At 40.1% G+C, this 17,602-nt stretch overlaps 1 protein-coding gene across 1 annotated transcript in view; it reads left to right on the top strand.

Moving 5' to 3' along the window:
* Positions 1–16,768, top strand: part of GTF2F2 (general transcription factor IIF subunit 2) — a 150,125-nt gene extending 133,357 nt beyond the window's left edge. The window contains exons 7-8 of the mRNA XM_032611582.1: positions 2,266–2,409; positions 16,215–16,768. Of these exons, the coding sequence (XP_032467473.1) occupies positions 2,266–2,409; positions 16,215–16,334 (264 nt within the window). The 3' untranslated portion in view covers positions 16,335–16,768. The remainder of the gene's footprint in view (positions 1–2,265; positions 2,410–16,214) is intronic.
* Positions 16,769–17,602: the final 834 nt, after the last annotated feature.

Genomic DNA, 17,602 nt, shown 5'->3' with positions numbered 1-17,602 from the left:
AGGGAATGTCAGGATGCAAACTAAGTACAAATGTAAGTAGGGGGAAATAATGACATATTTGAGACCTTGGTCAGCAAAGCAAGGCTTAAAGATTAATCCCTTAAGGCATTCCATGATCTCATTCTTCTTTTTAATCCAAAGACTGTTTGGATTTGTGGGTTTTGTCCTGGTCTGTCGTGATTTCTTTCTCCATCATACAGCCACTGTCTTAGTTCTTTCTATCCTTCTTTTGACCCGAGAGAAAGAAAATTCTTCCTTGAGTGGCCCTCAGGTAGATCTCTGTTGGTCTTGGCTGTCTCTGCAGCCTCCTTTCTCTCAGAATTGGGGCAGAATCTGTAATTCTGCCTTTTTCCTTAGGTGCATTTTTTTTTCATCTGTTCTTCCATCTTCCTCAAATTGAGAAGGCATGGATTTCCCCCTTGGTCATGGGTTTCTCTGGTCTCTCCCGTCTGCAGTCTTGCTTCTAGCTCTTCTAGTCACTCTGCTCTTTAGCAATTCCTTTGTAGCTGCCCACAGTTGTTTTCTTTCAGGCTCTTTCCACCCAGAAAATCTTGAGACTAGCTAGATTTCATTCCTCCCCAACAATACAGTCTGTGCCGTGCATTTGCACTTTTTTTCAGCATCATGATCTTGTTCTAGGTAGCTCTGTGCTCTCTATTACTACATTACTACTATTACTACATTTAAAATGCTCAAGGCCCTGTCTGTACATTTTAATACACAAGCCCTAAGAAAGGGATACCTTTTGAAAGAGAGTGTCTTATTTGCCCCATATTTTAGTGCAATACCAAGCACCTAATCTATGCTTAATATGTTGAAGAGATGAATGGGTTTTGAGTTTTACTCCCAAGATGTACATATCATAAAAATTAAGACATTCAATTTAGTCCTTTTTCCTTGTATAGCTCCTAATTTTATCTAATTGAAGGACAGATACTTGTTGTCAGAGTTACTTCTTGCCTCTAATTTGAAAGTCTCTGATATATTATTTAGTCTTGACATCAGTAGAAATTAGACTTTATCTTTTTACATCTCTATTGTTAAAATCCAGAGAATAAGCCTAACTATATGAAGCTGGAATTTGTGCCTAATTTAGTTGTACATTTGGAAACGTATTTCACTGTCTTGGAAGCTAGTCTCTAGATTATAGAGATGCACAGAAGATTGTTCTCTTGGCAGCTTTCACCCCCCACTTCTGCTGCTGTATTTACCAGGTGGGCTACTGTAGTTTATATACATGTCCTATAACATATAGTTCCTGAGGCTTTATCAAAATAAAGTTTTTCTTGGGCTTCCCTGGTGGTGCAGTGGTTGGGAGTCCGCCTGCCGATGCAGGGGACGCGGGTTCATGCCCCGGTCCGGGAGGATCCCACGTGCCGCGGAGCGGCTGGGCCCGTGAACCATGGCCGCTGGGCCTGCACGTCCGGAGCCTGTGCTCCGCAACGGGAGAGGCCACAACAGTGAGAGGCCCGCGTGCCGCAAAAATAAATAAATAAAATAAAGTTTTTCTTAAAAAAAAAAAAATTAAAAGCTTAATCAACTGACGTGAATGCAAGTAAGTTGCACGTTTTCAATAAAAAGGTAATTTTTTTTACAAATGCACATGTCTCTGGAAGGTAACACTAGGAGAGAGTTTATACACTCTCTTCATGTCACTGCTTACTTCATCTTACAGAAGAAGCAAGTTCAAAGAGGTCACACAGTTGGGAGGAGAAAAGGCCTCCTGTCACCTCCCGTGTGCTTTCCTTTTTACCAATGTTCCCCAGACTTTTCATCCTTAGAGAACCTGTTCTGTGATCTGCCTGCCCCTCAACCCTCTCCCTGCCCTGGAAAACTCCAATTTTGAAAGATGTTGCCTACCAAACTGCATGTAGCAGATAAACTGTTTTACTGAATTTCGGGTAATCAAAAACAAAGAACTGCAAGTTGGACTTTGTGATCAACACGAGCTAACTGGTGGCCACGCTGAACTGATATACTTTCGGTAAAGAAAGGCTTTTTGCGAGGAAGTGGACACATTATGTAAAGCTTTAGGGAATAATGAAAACGGGTTACAGATGGGCTTTAATACCTTCTTGGAGCCTTAAAGTTCTGAGGAGCCCTGGGAGCAGTGAGGACCCCAGGTACTGAACCACCACCCTTTGACCTGCTGCTTTGCAGCTTAAAATCTAAGCGTCACGTGGAGGACTGAAAAGAGAGTGCCTGTGTTTCAGAGTGAGCATGTTGAATTAATGCCTTCCGGGGTTTTTTGCTTTTTGCACCTAGATTGAATATGAAAGGAAAAAGAAAGAAGATGGGAAACGAGCTCGAGCTGATAAACAACACGTTTTAGACATGTTGTTTTCGGCCTTTGAGAAGCATCAATATTATAATCTTAAGGACTTGGTGGACATCACAAAACAGCCTGTGGTATGTATATGCTCACATTGATCCTTTAAATACGTCCTGCTTCATTAATACAGCTTTCCTGAAGAGAAGTGTATTGTAAATGAATAAGTTCACTTGCACCTATGCTGATGTCAGGTTTTGTTTCAACACGGAAAAGATGTCTCAGTGTAGCCTTTTTCCCCCTCCCTCCCTCCCTTCCTCCCCCTCCCTCTCTCCCTTCCTCCCCCCCTTTCCTCCCTTCCTTCCTTCCTTCCTCCCTCCCTCCTTCCCTCCCTTCTTTCTTCCCTTCCTTCATTTTGTTTTCTTACCTCAGCTTCATTGTTTTCAATTTTAAATACATTTAATATCAGTAGTTCCATATGAAGAAAAGGTGGATTTGTCCTCCTTTTGACTGATCCTTGACTTTAAGCCTGAAGTCTCTTTGTTTATATCATTTCTAGTCTGTCTTTTGTTCTCTTACCTCCCTCCAAAAAAGCTCAACTTGGAAGAGTTGTATGGGTCTTTCACGGTGAATGTTTATCCCCATTTTGTGAACTGTTCTCTGTGGATTTTTTTTTTTTAATCAGAATCTATCTAGCACTAACATTAGGTCTTTTTAAACTTGAGCTGTACTGCCTCACAATGCTTGTTGAGATTATGATTGCGTTGGGCTATTCTCCATTTTCAAGGAAATTTTTAATAAATTGATGTTTTAGAAAGTTTTTGTTTGTTCTATAAGTAATCATTTTTAATCACTTCTCCAGACTCTTGTGCCTATTTGCTAATAATTTGTGTTTCTAATCCATTTAAAATGTTGGTAACAAGTAAGGGATCTAAACCCTTTCTCCAGCCTTGGGTCACATTTCCTTCCATTTAACTTTCTCACACCTGAGATTAGCAAAGTATCAAATTGAATTATATTTTAGTATTTTAAGTATTTAAGTATTTTAGTATTTTACCTAAAGTATTTTACTTTACAGGTTTTTAAAAATTAGATGGAAACCCCCTTGTTTTTGTCCTCTTACCCACTTTGCTTTATTATTTTGTCCGCTTTGCCAGGATACTCAAGAATATGTTAATTCTAAGGGCTCCATTTATTTGCTTCAGAATATGTAACAAGATAACTGCTTTTGTAAAATATTTTAACATAAACGGCTTGGTATAATTTTTTTCTGATTTATTCAGAGCTTTAGGAAATTATTTCTGAAACTTCAGTATTGATGGTACGGCTTCCCACTTCTGTAGAGATTTCTTTACTGTTATATTTCATCCTTTCACTTTTTCATTAAGAAAGAAATTTGAATTCCAAAAGACCCAAGTACTTTGTTGTTGTTTTTTTTACCAGAGAGGAGGAAGGTGCTCTTGCCGGCTGTATTATCAACTCATCTTAATGACTTCGCTCCCTTCAGCATCAAAGCCTTAGAAACAGCATTCCAAGCTAGATAAAAAATTTGAACTAGAATAATTCATAAGCTAAGCTCTGTTTCTTCTGGTTTGAATGAAGTTTACCTTTGTATTTTATATATACATGAAAAGGCCATTCCAGAAATTCTGGATGCAAACAGTATATTCTCATAGAAAAACACACACACACACACACACACACACACACACACACAATTAGATATGGGAAAATAAGCGTTTGTAGAGGGCCATTCAGATGATACTAGGGAAAGCACTTTCTTTGCCCTTAACATGGGATGACATATTTTTAGAGTTTACTCATTTTGCATCAAAGAAAAGGGGTAACTAGTATTTCTCTCAATCTTTGTTCTTCGGATAATTTTTACATGGTGGAACTCAGTGAATCTCTTATAACAGAGCTTCTTAATTCATGGTCAGTAGATGGGCTTTAGGAGATCCAGCAACCCCCTGAATATGTACAAAAATGTGTGGATTTTTCTGGGGAGCAGATTTATAGTTTATATCAGATTCTCGTAGAGAGCCTGGGAACCTCAAAGAGCTTGAGAACCACTGATCTAGAAACAATTATTTTATAATAGTTTTATTATTTAGGGACTAAATTGCCTCGGCAAGCGTAAAGTTTTTGAAGGCAGGTTTGTATATTATTCATATCCCTAAATATTCATACATTCCACAACACAAACATAGTAGCAATTCAGTAATTGATTTAAGAATCAGGAGATGGCCCATCCTCTGTATTTAAAGACCACCGTATTTTCCTCAGATGGATTTTGACAGGCCTCATGTCGTTTATGGCAGGAGCAGGGTAGAAAGAGCCATCTCAAGAAAGCATGGAATGCCAGAGCTACCGTTATCCTCGCATAGAGGGGAGGAGAGGACAGGAAGTGGTCAGCATGGACTCCAGTCCTGCCATTTACCTCAGTGGGATCTGGAGAAGTCACTTCCACTGCTAAAATTGAGGAGTTGGACTGGATAATCCTTGTGAGCCCTTCCAGCTCTCCATCTGTGATTCTTTCTTTCTCCTATTTCATCTCCTCCTCTCCACCTCCCACTCACATTTGAACTGAGTTGGCAAAGCCCCTTGACCTAGAAAGAAAGTGGCCAGAGCCCAGCTCTCCTCTGTGTAGGTAACTGTCCCCTTTAAAAGGTTCACAGGGCATAAGTCAGTCTGTACTAATGGTCATGAATATACCCTTATTAATTTGATTTTAGTCTGAGCAATACCAAGAGAATAAAGGAACCCAGTGTCGCATGAAGGTCAGTGATCCAGGAAAGAGATTTCCTGGTATGATGGAAAGAGCACAGGACTGTAAGTAATAGGATCTCAGTTCAAGTCCCAGCCCTGTCATTTAGCCAAAGAGTCCTAGGTATTTAAATGCATTTAATGTTTAATACATTATATAATTTAATATTTAATTTACTTAATATATGACATTCTTAATATAAAATTTACCAATATATTCAAATTAAATGTTTATCATATTACACTTTGTAAATATGTTTTTAAAATACCTAGTTTACAGGATCCTTATAATAATTAATGTTTATGAAAGTTACATTTGTCAACAGCAAAGTATTTTACTGTTATTATTAGTGTTATTAAACAAATTTTTGAGCCCTGTGTAAAAGGGAAGAAAAGAGATCTTTGTGTTAATCAGTTCTTTAGTATATGCATTTAATGACATGCTCTTGTTTTCTTTTTTTTAATTAATTAATTTATTTATTTATTTATTTTGGCTTTGTTGGGTCTTCGTTGCGGTGCACAGGTTTCTCATTGTGGTGGCTTCTCTTGTTACGGAGCATGGGCTCTAGGGGCCCACGGGCTCAGTATTTGTGGCACGTGGGCTCTAGAGTGCGTGGATTTCAGTACTTGTGGCACGTGGTTTCAGCAGTTGTGGCTCGTGGGCTCTAGAGCACAGGCTCAGTAGTTGTGGTGCACCGGCTTAGTTGCTCCACGGCATGTGGGATCTTCCTGGACCATGGCTCGAACCCGTGTCCCCTGCATTGGCAGGCAGATTCTTAACCACTGCGCCACCAGGGAAGTCCCTGCTCTCGTTTTCTGATGGCCCCCAATGCCACTTTTGATACCAAGTTTCTAACCATGAAGTGTATTGCTTTAATACATCCTCTTTGTTATTAACACTACTACTGTATTCTTAAGTTACCATCTGCTTTCTGACCTTTAGAATGTCATTTTTGACATGCTGAGTGAATCTGAAGTATTTTCTTGTTTTTCCAGTTCCTTCCCTTCTATATTCTTCTTCCTAAAAACCTTCACTTCTACAAGCAAAATTATTGATTAGAGAAACTGCCCTTAAGGACTAGCCTTTTTCTCTCATTTGCCGGTGTGTGACTTGCATAAGCAACCAAAGAATTAAAGTTACTCATTAAGGGCGAATAAGCCAACTTTATTAATATGCCAGGCTCTGGTAACCGATAAAAAGTTGGAAACACGGTATCCATTTAAAGAAGTGTTTTTATGCAGTTTAAATTTTGACTTTTTTTTCCCCCCTCTCTAAAGTAAACTATCAGAGGAAGCCTATTATTTCTCTCCTGGCAGTCTTTGCTCTTTCACCTTGAATGTGTTACGTCTAGTCTTTCTTCATATTTTATTATATCTGTAAAATAGAAACATAATATCATTTCCTTCAAAAATACAAACCAGGGCTTCCCCGGTGGTGCAGTGGTTGAGAGTCCGCCTGCCGATGCAGGGGACACGGGTTCGTGCCTTGGTCCGGGAAGATCCCACATGCCGCGGAGCGGCTGGGCCCGTGAGCCATGGCCGCTGAGCCTGCGCGTCCGGAGCCTGTGCTCTGCAGCGGGAGAGGCCACAGCAGTGAGAGGCCCATGTACCGCAAAAAGAAAAAAAAAAAAAAAAAAACCCACTAGGAACTGTATATAATTGCTCCCTTTGAAACACCAAACTGCGAAGACCATTTTGAGCCCTAGCATACTGTTCTCTTAACACAGCACCCATTTCCCAGTGTTTCTCTAAACATCCCTTTCTATTAGAAGTGTCGTCGAAAATCAGCTCTAATTATAACTGAACCTCTTCATTTCCTTATGCTCTAAATCCACTCAATTTTACGTCAAGATTCAGGGAAGTTTATCTTTAATTATTGATGACCCTTCTAAATCAGCAGCCCCAATCATGTCGATCCAGTGGACCATTTACTTTTTAATTCAGTGTATGTAATTGAACAATTTGCATGCTTTTATAAAGTAAGTTCAAATCAGCAAGAAAAATGAGGCGGAGATTTGCATGGCTTTGATTGTGAAGCGGCTTGGTACCCGCACTTCAAATTGCCTAGCACTAAATAATGCTGAACAGACTTGTTTATTTGCCCAAAGTAAGCTTTTGATAAAACCGATGCAGCGATAAGGTAGTGTTAACATAATCCTCAGACTTTGTTTCCAGACAGGCCTAAATAAATGCTTGAACAGAAATAAGTGAAATTCGGCATCAGTGAGATACAAGAAGATATGCTTTTTTAAAGGATAAAATAGCTAGGGAATTTGATATACTGAGCATTTCTCCTGTCAAAAAAATAAAATTTTATTTACAAGTATATGCTCCTATAGATCTGTGAATTGGTAGGGACTCTTTCAGCTGCAAAAAAGAGAAACTCAGCTCAAGCTAGCTTAAACAAAAATAGAATTTATAGGCTCCCGTAGCTGGGAAGTTCAGGAATGCATCTTGCTTTAGACATGGCTAGATCCAGCTACTAATATTATTTAGTTAGAACTGTCCCTCCCCATCTCTCCACACCTTTCCTCATCATTCTGTGTGTTGTCTTTATCCTTAGGCAGGATCTTGCCATGTGGTAACCAAAGTGGCCTCCTGAAGCACCTCACAGCTAGCAGCCTCAAAGCAGAAAGACAATATCTGTCCTGATGATTCCAGCAAAAGCTCAGGGAGGACTTTAATTGCCCTGATAGGGGTTGTATGCTTATTCCTGAGCCAAGGGTACGGAAGTCCATCAGCCGAGCCCACTGCCTCTCCCACCCGTGTGCCACACTGCTTGGTACAGAAGTAGCACCTGATGAGTCATAATCATTTGATTGTTATCTCAAATTTAGTTTGTTGAAAACAGAACTCTTGATTTCTACACCCCTCCAACCCCGACCCCCCAGACTTCCCCATTGCAGCGACACCACCATTCCCCAAGTTACTCAAGCCAGACATCTGTACTCCTGTTTCCTCTTCATGATATCTATATTACACATTATGGTACATATATATCATATATATGCTATATATCTCTGGGTCAGGATCTTAAAAGTAATCCTAGAGATAATCTAGTCTAAGTTATAGTCCCAGAGAAGGAAGTTGCCTAGTGGCTTGAAGGCATCTCTTACCACATTGCCTCTTCTATTCAGACATGTGTATACAACCAAAGACAAGCAAAGAAAATGTTTTTCTGACAATAGGAGCCCCTTTTTAATGAGCAGGGGGGAAGCTAATTTCTCTCTCAGGCAGACTGCTTTCAAATGTCTGTGTTATTAAGAATCACCAGGCTTCCCTGGTGCAGTGGTTAAGAATCCACCTTCCAATGCAGGGGACACGGGTTCGAGCAACTAAGCCCGTATGCCACAACTACTCAGCCTGTACTCTAGAGCCTGCGAGCCACAACTACTGAGCCCGCGTGCCACAACTACTGAAGCCCGTGCGCCTAGAGCCTGTGCTCCACAACGAGAGAAGCCACCACAGTGAGAAGCCCGCACACCGTGATGAAGAGTAGCCCTCTCTCACAGCAGTGAGAGGAAGCCCGCGCGCAGCAACAGAAGACTCAACGCAGGCAATAAATAAATAAATAAAAATAAATAAATTCATTAAAAAATTAAAAATAAAAAAAATTTAAAAACCCATTTTTACTTTGGATTAGAAACTGAATGAGCTAAGATAAAGCTTAGATTCCATTCTCTATGTACTTAGCTTAGATTAACGATGATGATTCTTTTAAGTTCGTTTCAACTTTTTAATGATACAATTTTTAAAAATTGATTAATCAATTAATTTTTACTTTTGGCTGCGTTGGGTCTTTGTTGCTGCACGTGGGCTTTCTCTAGTTAGGACGAGCAGGGGCTACTCTTACTTGCGGTGTGCAGGCTTCTCATTGCGGGGGCTTCTCGTTGCGGAGTACGGGCTCTAGGCGTGCGGGCTTCAGTAGTTGTGGCTCGCGGGCTCTGGAGCGCAAGCTCAGTTGTTGTGGCGCACGGGCTTAGTTGCTCCGCGGCATGTGGGATCTTCCCGGACCAAGGCTAGAACCTGTGTCCCCTGCATTGGCAGGCGGATTCTTAACCACTGTGCCACCAGGAAAGTACCCAAAATGGGTTGTTTTACATGTTTGAAGTTTATTCCCAAATGTACTACTGAATAATGCTGTTTTTATTATAATTTCTTGTTCTGACATATGCTTTCCCTTTTTTACATGATTCCTTTTTTTTCTTTTCCCCTGAATCTTTATCATTTCCTTTCTATTCTCTCTTCATGTCTCCTATAACTGGAAGTTTTCAGTTTTGAGTGGTACTACCAAAACTAAAAAGACCACCAATTTCCCAGCAGAGCATATTAGCTAGTGACAGCCCTCTGTGAGACTTTTTTTTTTTTTTTGCTGCGTCCGCTCTTTGTTGCGGTGTGTGGGCTTCTCTCTAGTTGTGGTGCGCGGGCTCAGTAGATGTGGCACGTAGGCTTCGCTGCCCCGCGGCATGTGGGGTCTTAGTTCCCCGACCAGGGCTCAAACCGACGTCCACTGCGTTGGAAGGCAGATTCTTAACCACTGGACCACCAGGGAAGTCACGAGACTTCCATTTTAAAAAATAATTATTTGCAGCGGCTGGTTAACTTAGTTGGTTAGAAGGTGGTGCTAAAAAATAACAATTTGCTTGTGAATTTGAGCCTTAATTAAAAGCTTTAGAATATGAAATGTCATACTAAAATAAATTATTAACTATGTTGAATATAAAAGGATAAAAGTTGAGCACATTTATGAAATTTTAATGCTTTCCTTATGAGTAGAAGGTTCTAATAACTAATAGATTTACTGCTAATGAGTTTATTATGAAATAGTAACGTTTTCTCTTTTAATTTATTGTACGGTTTGTTTCAGCCTTTTTACTGTTTTTTCTTTTTTACCTTATTTCTGCGTGGGGTAAAATTGGGGGTGAATTTACTAACATAACCAATTGAGTCCATATTTTACGTGAGATATTACGTAGGTAAAAGCAACATCTGACATAGGCTCCCAGTATGCAAAATTGGGCATTATTTACATACAGAATTTACATAGAGTTTTAAATTAAGCAGTAGGGCACACAATTTATGTTTATTCTGAAAAGTGTCATTATTCATAAAATCTCTTTCTCCACCCTTCCAGTCCTATTTAATTTTAAAGGGAGGGAAAAGTAAATGTTTAAGCTCATTAACTGCTTTCTCCTGATTTATTTAGTCCCTGAGCAAGCTAGAAGGAAGGACTTGTTTTAAGTTTGCCATCCTTATGGGAATTATCTTATCCATGGCTCACGGGCCTAGCCGCTCCGCGGCATGTGGGATCTTCCTGGACCGGAGCACGAACCCGTGTCCCCTGCATCGGCAGGCGGACTCTCAACCACTGCGCCACCAGGGGAGCCCCTTCAATCCTTTTTTAATCCTTAGCCAGCAAACCTTTTATCTACTATTGCTTAAGGCAATAGTAAAACTTTACTATCTATTCCAAATATTTTAAGGGTGAATAATGCTTCATTGTTGAGAATACTAGCTAATTTCCTAAAAATTCTTTATGGTAAAATATATACCTAAAGAGTCTCATTGCTTGCCATTTAATTTCTAGCAATATTTTCAAGTGGACTAATAATAACTCTGCCAATTGATATCTTCTTATTTTTTGTACGTTCTAAAACTACTTGTCACACCAAATGCACTAATAGGTAGTTTCCATGGTTCTAAATGCAAGAATTCATATTTATATTTCAATAGGAATTTTTTTCATCTTTATTAAGTTTTAGATATCTTTGTATGTTCCTAGTTAACACTTTTAACATTAACTACATGAATATATGTATGTTTTTTTCCCCCAGTTGGAAGCCGTCATATCCCAGCCTTGGAATACCTAGCAGTATTCCAAGGTTAAGTTATGTTTAGCATACAAATAAACTAATACATTTTAGAAAGCATGTCTTTAAACATATAGTTAAAATTAAAAGTTTTGGCCCAAAGGAAGTAAACTTTATCTGAAATATGGAAGTATGTGAATCATTTGTGACTCACTGCTGGACAGATGAAGTGTTAACTAAAAGTAAGATGATTTACCAGCACATGAATATTAATGCAGTAATAAATTTCTTCTTTAGAATTTGGATTAAGCCATAAAGTAGGGCTGGGGGTGGGTAGAGTTTGTGGCTTGGCCATTTCATTACCGATCATCTCTCTGCTTCTTAGAGTTTTACAAAGGGAGGAATGCAGCCTGTGGGACCCTGAGAGGAGGACAGGGTGGAGACTAGTATAAAAACAGAGGTGAAACCAGAAGGAAAAGAGGAGAAAAGTGCTGAGATGGCCCATGTTGCAGAGATGCCCTCAGTACCATCTTCCCTCTCCTGTTCACAGTTCTGTCTAAAGGAATGAAACATAGGTTGCCTTTGTTCACAGCTTATGTATAATGTGGAGTTTGTTTATTTTTTTAATGAAAGAATTTTGTGCCTTGGAGCCACTAACATCTTCATCAGTAAGTCCTCTGTTCTATTAACCTTGTTTAAAGGAGTCACAGTTAGTCACATGAAAATCACATAAATATGAAGTGATACTTTGAAATTATCACGTAACTGATCATGAATGCCCTTGCCTCCTGGGTCACTTTATAAAACGCAGGTAGCAGTTTCCCTATGGTGACTGTTAACCAGTGCCATCTTTGGTATTGATTTACATGATGCACATTTATTCCAACCTTTTTGGGAAGATTTTGTGATGATAAGTCTAGTAGGGTTATATCTTTAGCTTATCTAAAGCATTATTATTTGGTGATCAGCTCTCTGTCAAAGATACATGTTTTTTATCAACTTCTAGGAATTTAGTTATAGTTAGTCTGTCATTATGTATGTTAACGCTTAACACTCAAATGCCCGATAAAATGAAATGCAGATAAATCTTCCATTTGGCTGGCAGAGCAGTAGAGGAAAAGATGGTATGAAAAATGGCAGAGGTGGAAGCTGGTAAGGAGGGAGAAGAAGAGAGGCTAAAATAGTAGGCTGCTGTGCCCTGTGACTCTACACAGGTTTGTCTTGATCTTGGGGGGGATCAGGAATTTGATCTGTGAGTTTCCAGCTTTTTGGCCACCACCATTTTGTCTTGATCCACACATGCACACCACATCCTACTCACTAGACCTCTCTGCTCCAGTATGTGCTTTGCCTTTCCCTTGCAAGGAAGGTGTAATGTTCTATCCCCTTTTTCTCTGCTTTCGGGCTTGCTGTAAATACCCTCCCACACATCTCTTTGATGATGAATTGCTGGACCTGAGCCAATTTGTTATTTCAGATCTTGTTCTGCAGAACTGCCCACAGTTGGTAATGAGACATCTTTCCAATCCTACGTGACATAAAGGTGATCTACTCAGTTCTGGAATCTGGTGTTTAAAATACAAGTGATGAGGCAAAAGATTAAATTGCAAAATCAGTGTTTAGAATTAGTAAGAGGAGAACTAGTTTCCCTTGATCCCTGCAGAGACTTGCCATTCAGTTCAAATGATCAAATGTACATCCTCACAGAACCTAACATCTTGACTCCGGCTGGGTTAGGTGCCCCTTCCAAGTGCTCCCATAATGTCCTGCGTGTTATGTCCTATTACTGTGCTTCTGTTTTAGTTTATGATTGCCTGCTTATATGCCTTTGTTTCCCCCATTTAACACCCTGATCTTAAACTGTGAACTCTGTGAGGATGACAGCAGACTGTGTGCCACTCAGCCTGATACTAGAATAAATATTAGTGTGAAGGTATACATTTTTTAAAAGGAAAGTTAGATTACCAATTAATCTTTAATCCTGCTAAAACCTTTAAAATCTCCACCTCGGACTTCCCTGGTGGTGCAGTGGTTGAGAGTCCGCCTGCCGATGCAGGGGACCCGGGTTCGTGCCCCGGTCCGGGAAGATCCCACATGCTGCAGAGCGGCTGGGCCCGTGAGCCATGGCCGCTGAGCCTGCGCGTCCGGAGCCTGTGCTCCGCAATGGTAGAGGCCACAACAGTGAGAGGTCCGCGTACCGCAAAAAAAAAAAAAATCTCCGCCTCAGTTGGCTTTGTCTCAAATAATATTTTAGCAGTATAATACAGATTTTAGTAGTAAATGTCATTCAGATTCAGGTAATACAGTTTAATCAATTTTTATTTCTCAAACCGGGTCATTGCCCTATATGTTAATGAGATGAAAAATGAAAACAACTAGAATTAGAGGTTTATTCCTTTGGGCCTTCTAAGTGATCTCCCCACAGCCAACCACACCGTCCAAAACCCTCTTAGCTCCTTACTCTTAAGCACACCCATTTCACTCACTGTCAGTGCGCTGCAGCTCTGATGTGCAGTCGGGCCCTGCAGTGGGAGCACAGGGTTTGATGGGAGAGATAGACATGTACACAAACAGTTATAATATAGTTGAGGGCTCTCCCTGAAGTATGTACAGTGTGAAATGTAGATCTGAGAGGTAGGACCATTAGGGAAAGTTTCTCTGAGAAAGTGACATTTGTGCTGAGTCGGAAAGGATGAGGAGTTCAGATCTGAGAGAAGGGGATGCGCATTACAGGGAAAGGGTAGAGCACATGGAAAAAAACCAAGAGCATGCAGACGCAGAAATGGCAAGTGCGCGTATGGGGAGGTATTAGAGAAAGAGGCCAAAGGGCAAACACACACCTGGGTGGATGCCTGTGAAAGAATTTGGAATTTAGCCTGTAGGCCAAAGGGGAAGTCAGAGAAAATTCTGAAACAGAGAAATGACATAATCTCGCTGTTCTCTACCTATGTCTTTCCTTCAAGGATTTTCTGACCTTGTTTTTCTCTATTGTTACTACCACTTTCTCTGCTAATGCTTTGTGCCAAGTTAATTCATTTAGTTATAGTAGAATGGTCTTAGGTTGCAGTTTGGAACATTCTCAAACTTCAGAAGTTTGCCCCTCCCTCCCCAAAAGATTTCTGTACCATGCTAGATATGGCGACCCTCATCCCATCGTGTTACCTGACAGATTGGCAGACTGTGACTGTCTCATTGCATTCCTATTGTTAGAAAAGAAAAAAGAGCAACATCTTTATAAAAAACAAATAACTCCATAACCTTATTATACTATTGATAGTTTAATAAAGTGAGGATGGGCTATACATGAAGACAACTGAATTTGTACCCTTAAGACTTTCTTAATATTTTGTGTTTAACCCTTTCTAGGCTTTTCATCTTCTGTATCCAGATTATAAATGACCCTGCTAGACTGGAAGTGAAGAGCATCTGTCAGGCAGCCACCGTGCTCCTGGCGCTAGCTCTGTTCATTTTGACCCATCACAGTGCATCCACAGTTGCATGATTGTTTGTGCCCAGGGTCTGGCCATTCTCACAATAAACCATTCTTTGGAATTTTACAAAGAAGTCATTCATGGCACCTAAACTGAAAATCAAAGCCCAGCCCATCATTTTCCACTTATGAATCCTGTTTATTAGAAAGTAGTTTGCGAACAGTGTCCCATTTTTTTCGATGCAATCTAAAGTAGCAGATGGCAGGCGTGCACATTACCTGGCCGTCTGAAGCTCACCTGAGTAATTCGCTTACTCATTACGGGTGGGTCCTTCGGTGAAGCCAGCTGCAGAAGGTGTGGGAGGCAAGCAGGCCTTCTCCTGGGGAAACCCAGGCCTCCTTTGGTTCATTGCTGCCACCTGCTGGGACCTGGCTGCCGGGACGGGGAGGCTGCTCCAGCGAGAGCTGAGCCATCCAGGGCTGTTTGAGGGACCCGTATGTAGTTCCAGTGCTGAACAGGTGGCCCTAAATGGAAGTACTTTATCAGCTGTAGAGCATTATACCAGTCTGTGTAAGGTGGTGTTAGGTGACGTTGATTCACGCATACTCTTCAGCGACAGTGAGGCTGAGAAAACTAAGTAATACTTGGAGGACCCAAAGGTGCCAGACTATTAGAGCCAGAAGAATCCCTTAGGCAGATGCTGTGGATTTTAGTGTAGTTAAATCAGGCTCCTGGGGGCTTGTGAAATGCATAGTCCCGCCTAGCCCCAGAGATTTTGATTCACAATCTCTAAAATGGGGCTTATCTCACAGGCTCCCCATGAGGTTCTGATGCCGATAGTCTAGCACCACACTTGAGAAAGGCACTGCCTTAAACATTATCAAGGTAAGAGCTTCTCAGCCGTTTTTCTAATTAGTGCCTCATTTCAGTAAATTTTAAAAATTTACATAATATTACATCTTCCATCCATGGGATGGGTCACTGTAATGTACCTGTAACTGGTTCTTTGAAGCATACACATAAAAATTATTGTTGGGTTCGTTTGTTCTGCAGTAAAAAAAGAAAAAAAGAGTCCGTTTTAAATGGTTAACTTTTCTGTCTTCCCCAAGAAGGAAGTACTGTAGTTTGTATTGATCAGTTGATAGTGAAATGCTTTTTCACCTTGGGCATTGGCAAGCAGCGGTGGGGTTTGATATTACATTTGTCATAGCCATCATTTTCATGACTGTAGTAAGCATTTGGGTAACACTGAATTTTCAGGTGCCTGAAATACCGTAATGCAGTGTTCTGCCTTCCATCATCACTCACCTCTTTCCTTTGGTGGAGCCAAGCACAAGAAAGCTGCAGCCCCCAGAAGAAAAATAAGTGGCCCAATAGCAAGTTTGAGAACTCACCTTAGAACTGAGAATTCTGGGTACCTATCATGTGCTTGCTTCATAGAGTATTAATGTCCCAAAGATATATGTCATTTTTTTAATATATGCTCCTGCTTCTGAAACAACTGTTTCCAATCCAAGAATAACCCTATCTGACTGTGAACTCAGTGATGCCACTGAACTCAAGGGCAGATCACACTTGGTGCGCTGTGTAATAAATCTTAATAAATTAAGCACCAGCAAATTTTCTAGTGTATTTTCATCTAGACTTTTTTTTCTTCTTCTTCTTTTTTTTTTTTTTAGCTCTCAAGGTTGCTGGCATTCAGGACTTCCAACCCCTTTAATGCAAATGATCATATATTTAACGCAGTTTTCATGTATTGTATGCATGGAGTCAAAACAGCAGTTTATTGAACTTCTTTATAGAGAAATCTTGTCGAGCTTTCAGGATCATAATTTTTATTACTAATAAAAGTGTGGTTTGGTGTATCATTTTATTTTAAATCTTGTTTCCTGCGTTCATAATCTCATCTGTCAAGGTTATTTTGTTTTTGTTTTTCAGTCGTACCTGAAGGAAATCTTAAAAGAAATTGGTATTCAAAATGTAAAAGGGATCCACAAAAACACGTGGGAGCTGAAGCCAGAGTACAGACATTATCAAGTAGAAGAAAAGAGTGATTAAGAAGACACGAAGCCTGCCTGCTAACAGAACAACTAAAGGGTGATGCGCTAAGCAAACGGCCTTGATACGTGAAATCCTTGAGCACCATCTGTTATGGGGGGAAATGACTGGTACTTTAATTTCTCTAGGTAAATTTTTTAAACAATAATTCTTGTCAAGTTGCTTAAGTGATTTTTGAGGAAAAAGAACACATTTATTTATATACTTAATCAGATTATTCATGATGCGGTTGGGGGTTGAAGAAGGCTTTTCTTTTTAAATACTAACTTTTAAAATGTAAAATTAGGAAATGTTTTCTAAATGAGGACTCCCTGTACTTGTTTCTCTCTGAGGAGCTGAGGTAATAGAGATCCAAACCGAATGGCATAGCAGGAAAAAAGTAGTCAACTACAGAAACTCTCAAAAGGAATTAAAAAGAGTTCCTTCTTCTGAAATTGTCGAAGACCAAAGCTGTCTTTATTTTGTTTAACAGGTGTCTTGTTTCATGTTCACGCACATTAATGAAAGGATAGCATTTATGTTTACTAAGATGATTATCATTAGCTTATTTTACCCTAGCGATAGGGACATGAGAAATGGAAAAAATCATGGTCAATTAGTCTTTCTTTCTTCTTTTAAAATAATTAGAAATTGGGAATTCCTGGCCGTCCAGTGGTTAGGACTCTGCACTCTCACTGCTGAGGGCCTGGATTCGATCCCTGGTCGGGGAACTAAGATCCCACGAGCCCTGTGGTGTGGCCACACACACACAAAAAAAGAAGAATAAAATCATTAGAAATTAAATACTTTTCCAGTTCAGGATATTTATCCACCACCCAGATTATAAGTTTCTCAAAGACTGACTTTGCCCCTCCAGCTTTTCCTGCACCCTCGACGGATGTGCACCGACTCTTGCTGTTTACAGACTAGATGCGGGTTGTAGGGGTGAGGCTGATAGGTGCAGACAGAAAGGTTGATGCCAGTCCCTGGGGAATGAAAGTGCTTCTTTTATCTTTCTCTTTAATTAATTTAAAATAAAAGCAACACATGTCCATGGTTAAAGTCTTTCTAGTACAAAATATTATATATTAGGCAATCCAAAAGCATACCCATGAACAAGACCACCAGAACCAAAGAAGCTTTAGCAAACTAAACACAATGAAAAGCGTCTTTTTTACTTGTTAATTTTGTCAGCTGCAACCAGGAAGCAGCAAATGCCAGAATTTGTTAATGTTATGTAATTAAAGCAAATCAAGAAAATAATCTATCCACTGAGATAAATATTTTCC

Source organism: Phocoena sinus, chromosome 18, assembly GCF_008692025.1.
Source record: "Phocoena sinus isolate mPhoSin1 chromosome 18, mPhoSin1.pri, whole genome shotgun sequence".
Classification (NCBI taxonomy): Eukaryota; Metazoa; Chordata; class Mammalia; order Artiodactyla; family Phocoenidae; genus Phocoena; species Phocoena sinus.
The sequence above is the reverse complement of the archived record's forward strand: the minus strand, read 5'-3'. Positions and strand labels throughout refer to the sequence as shown.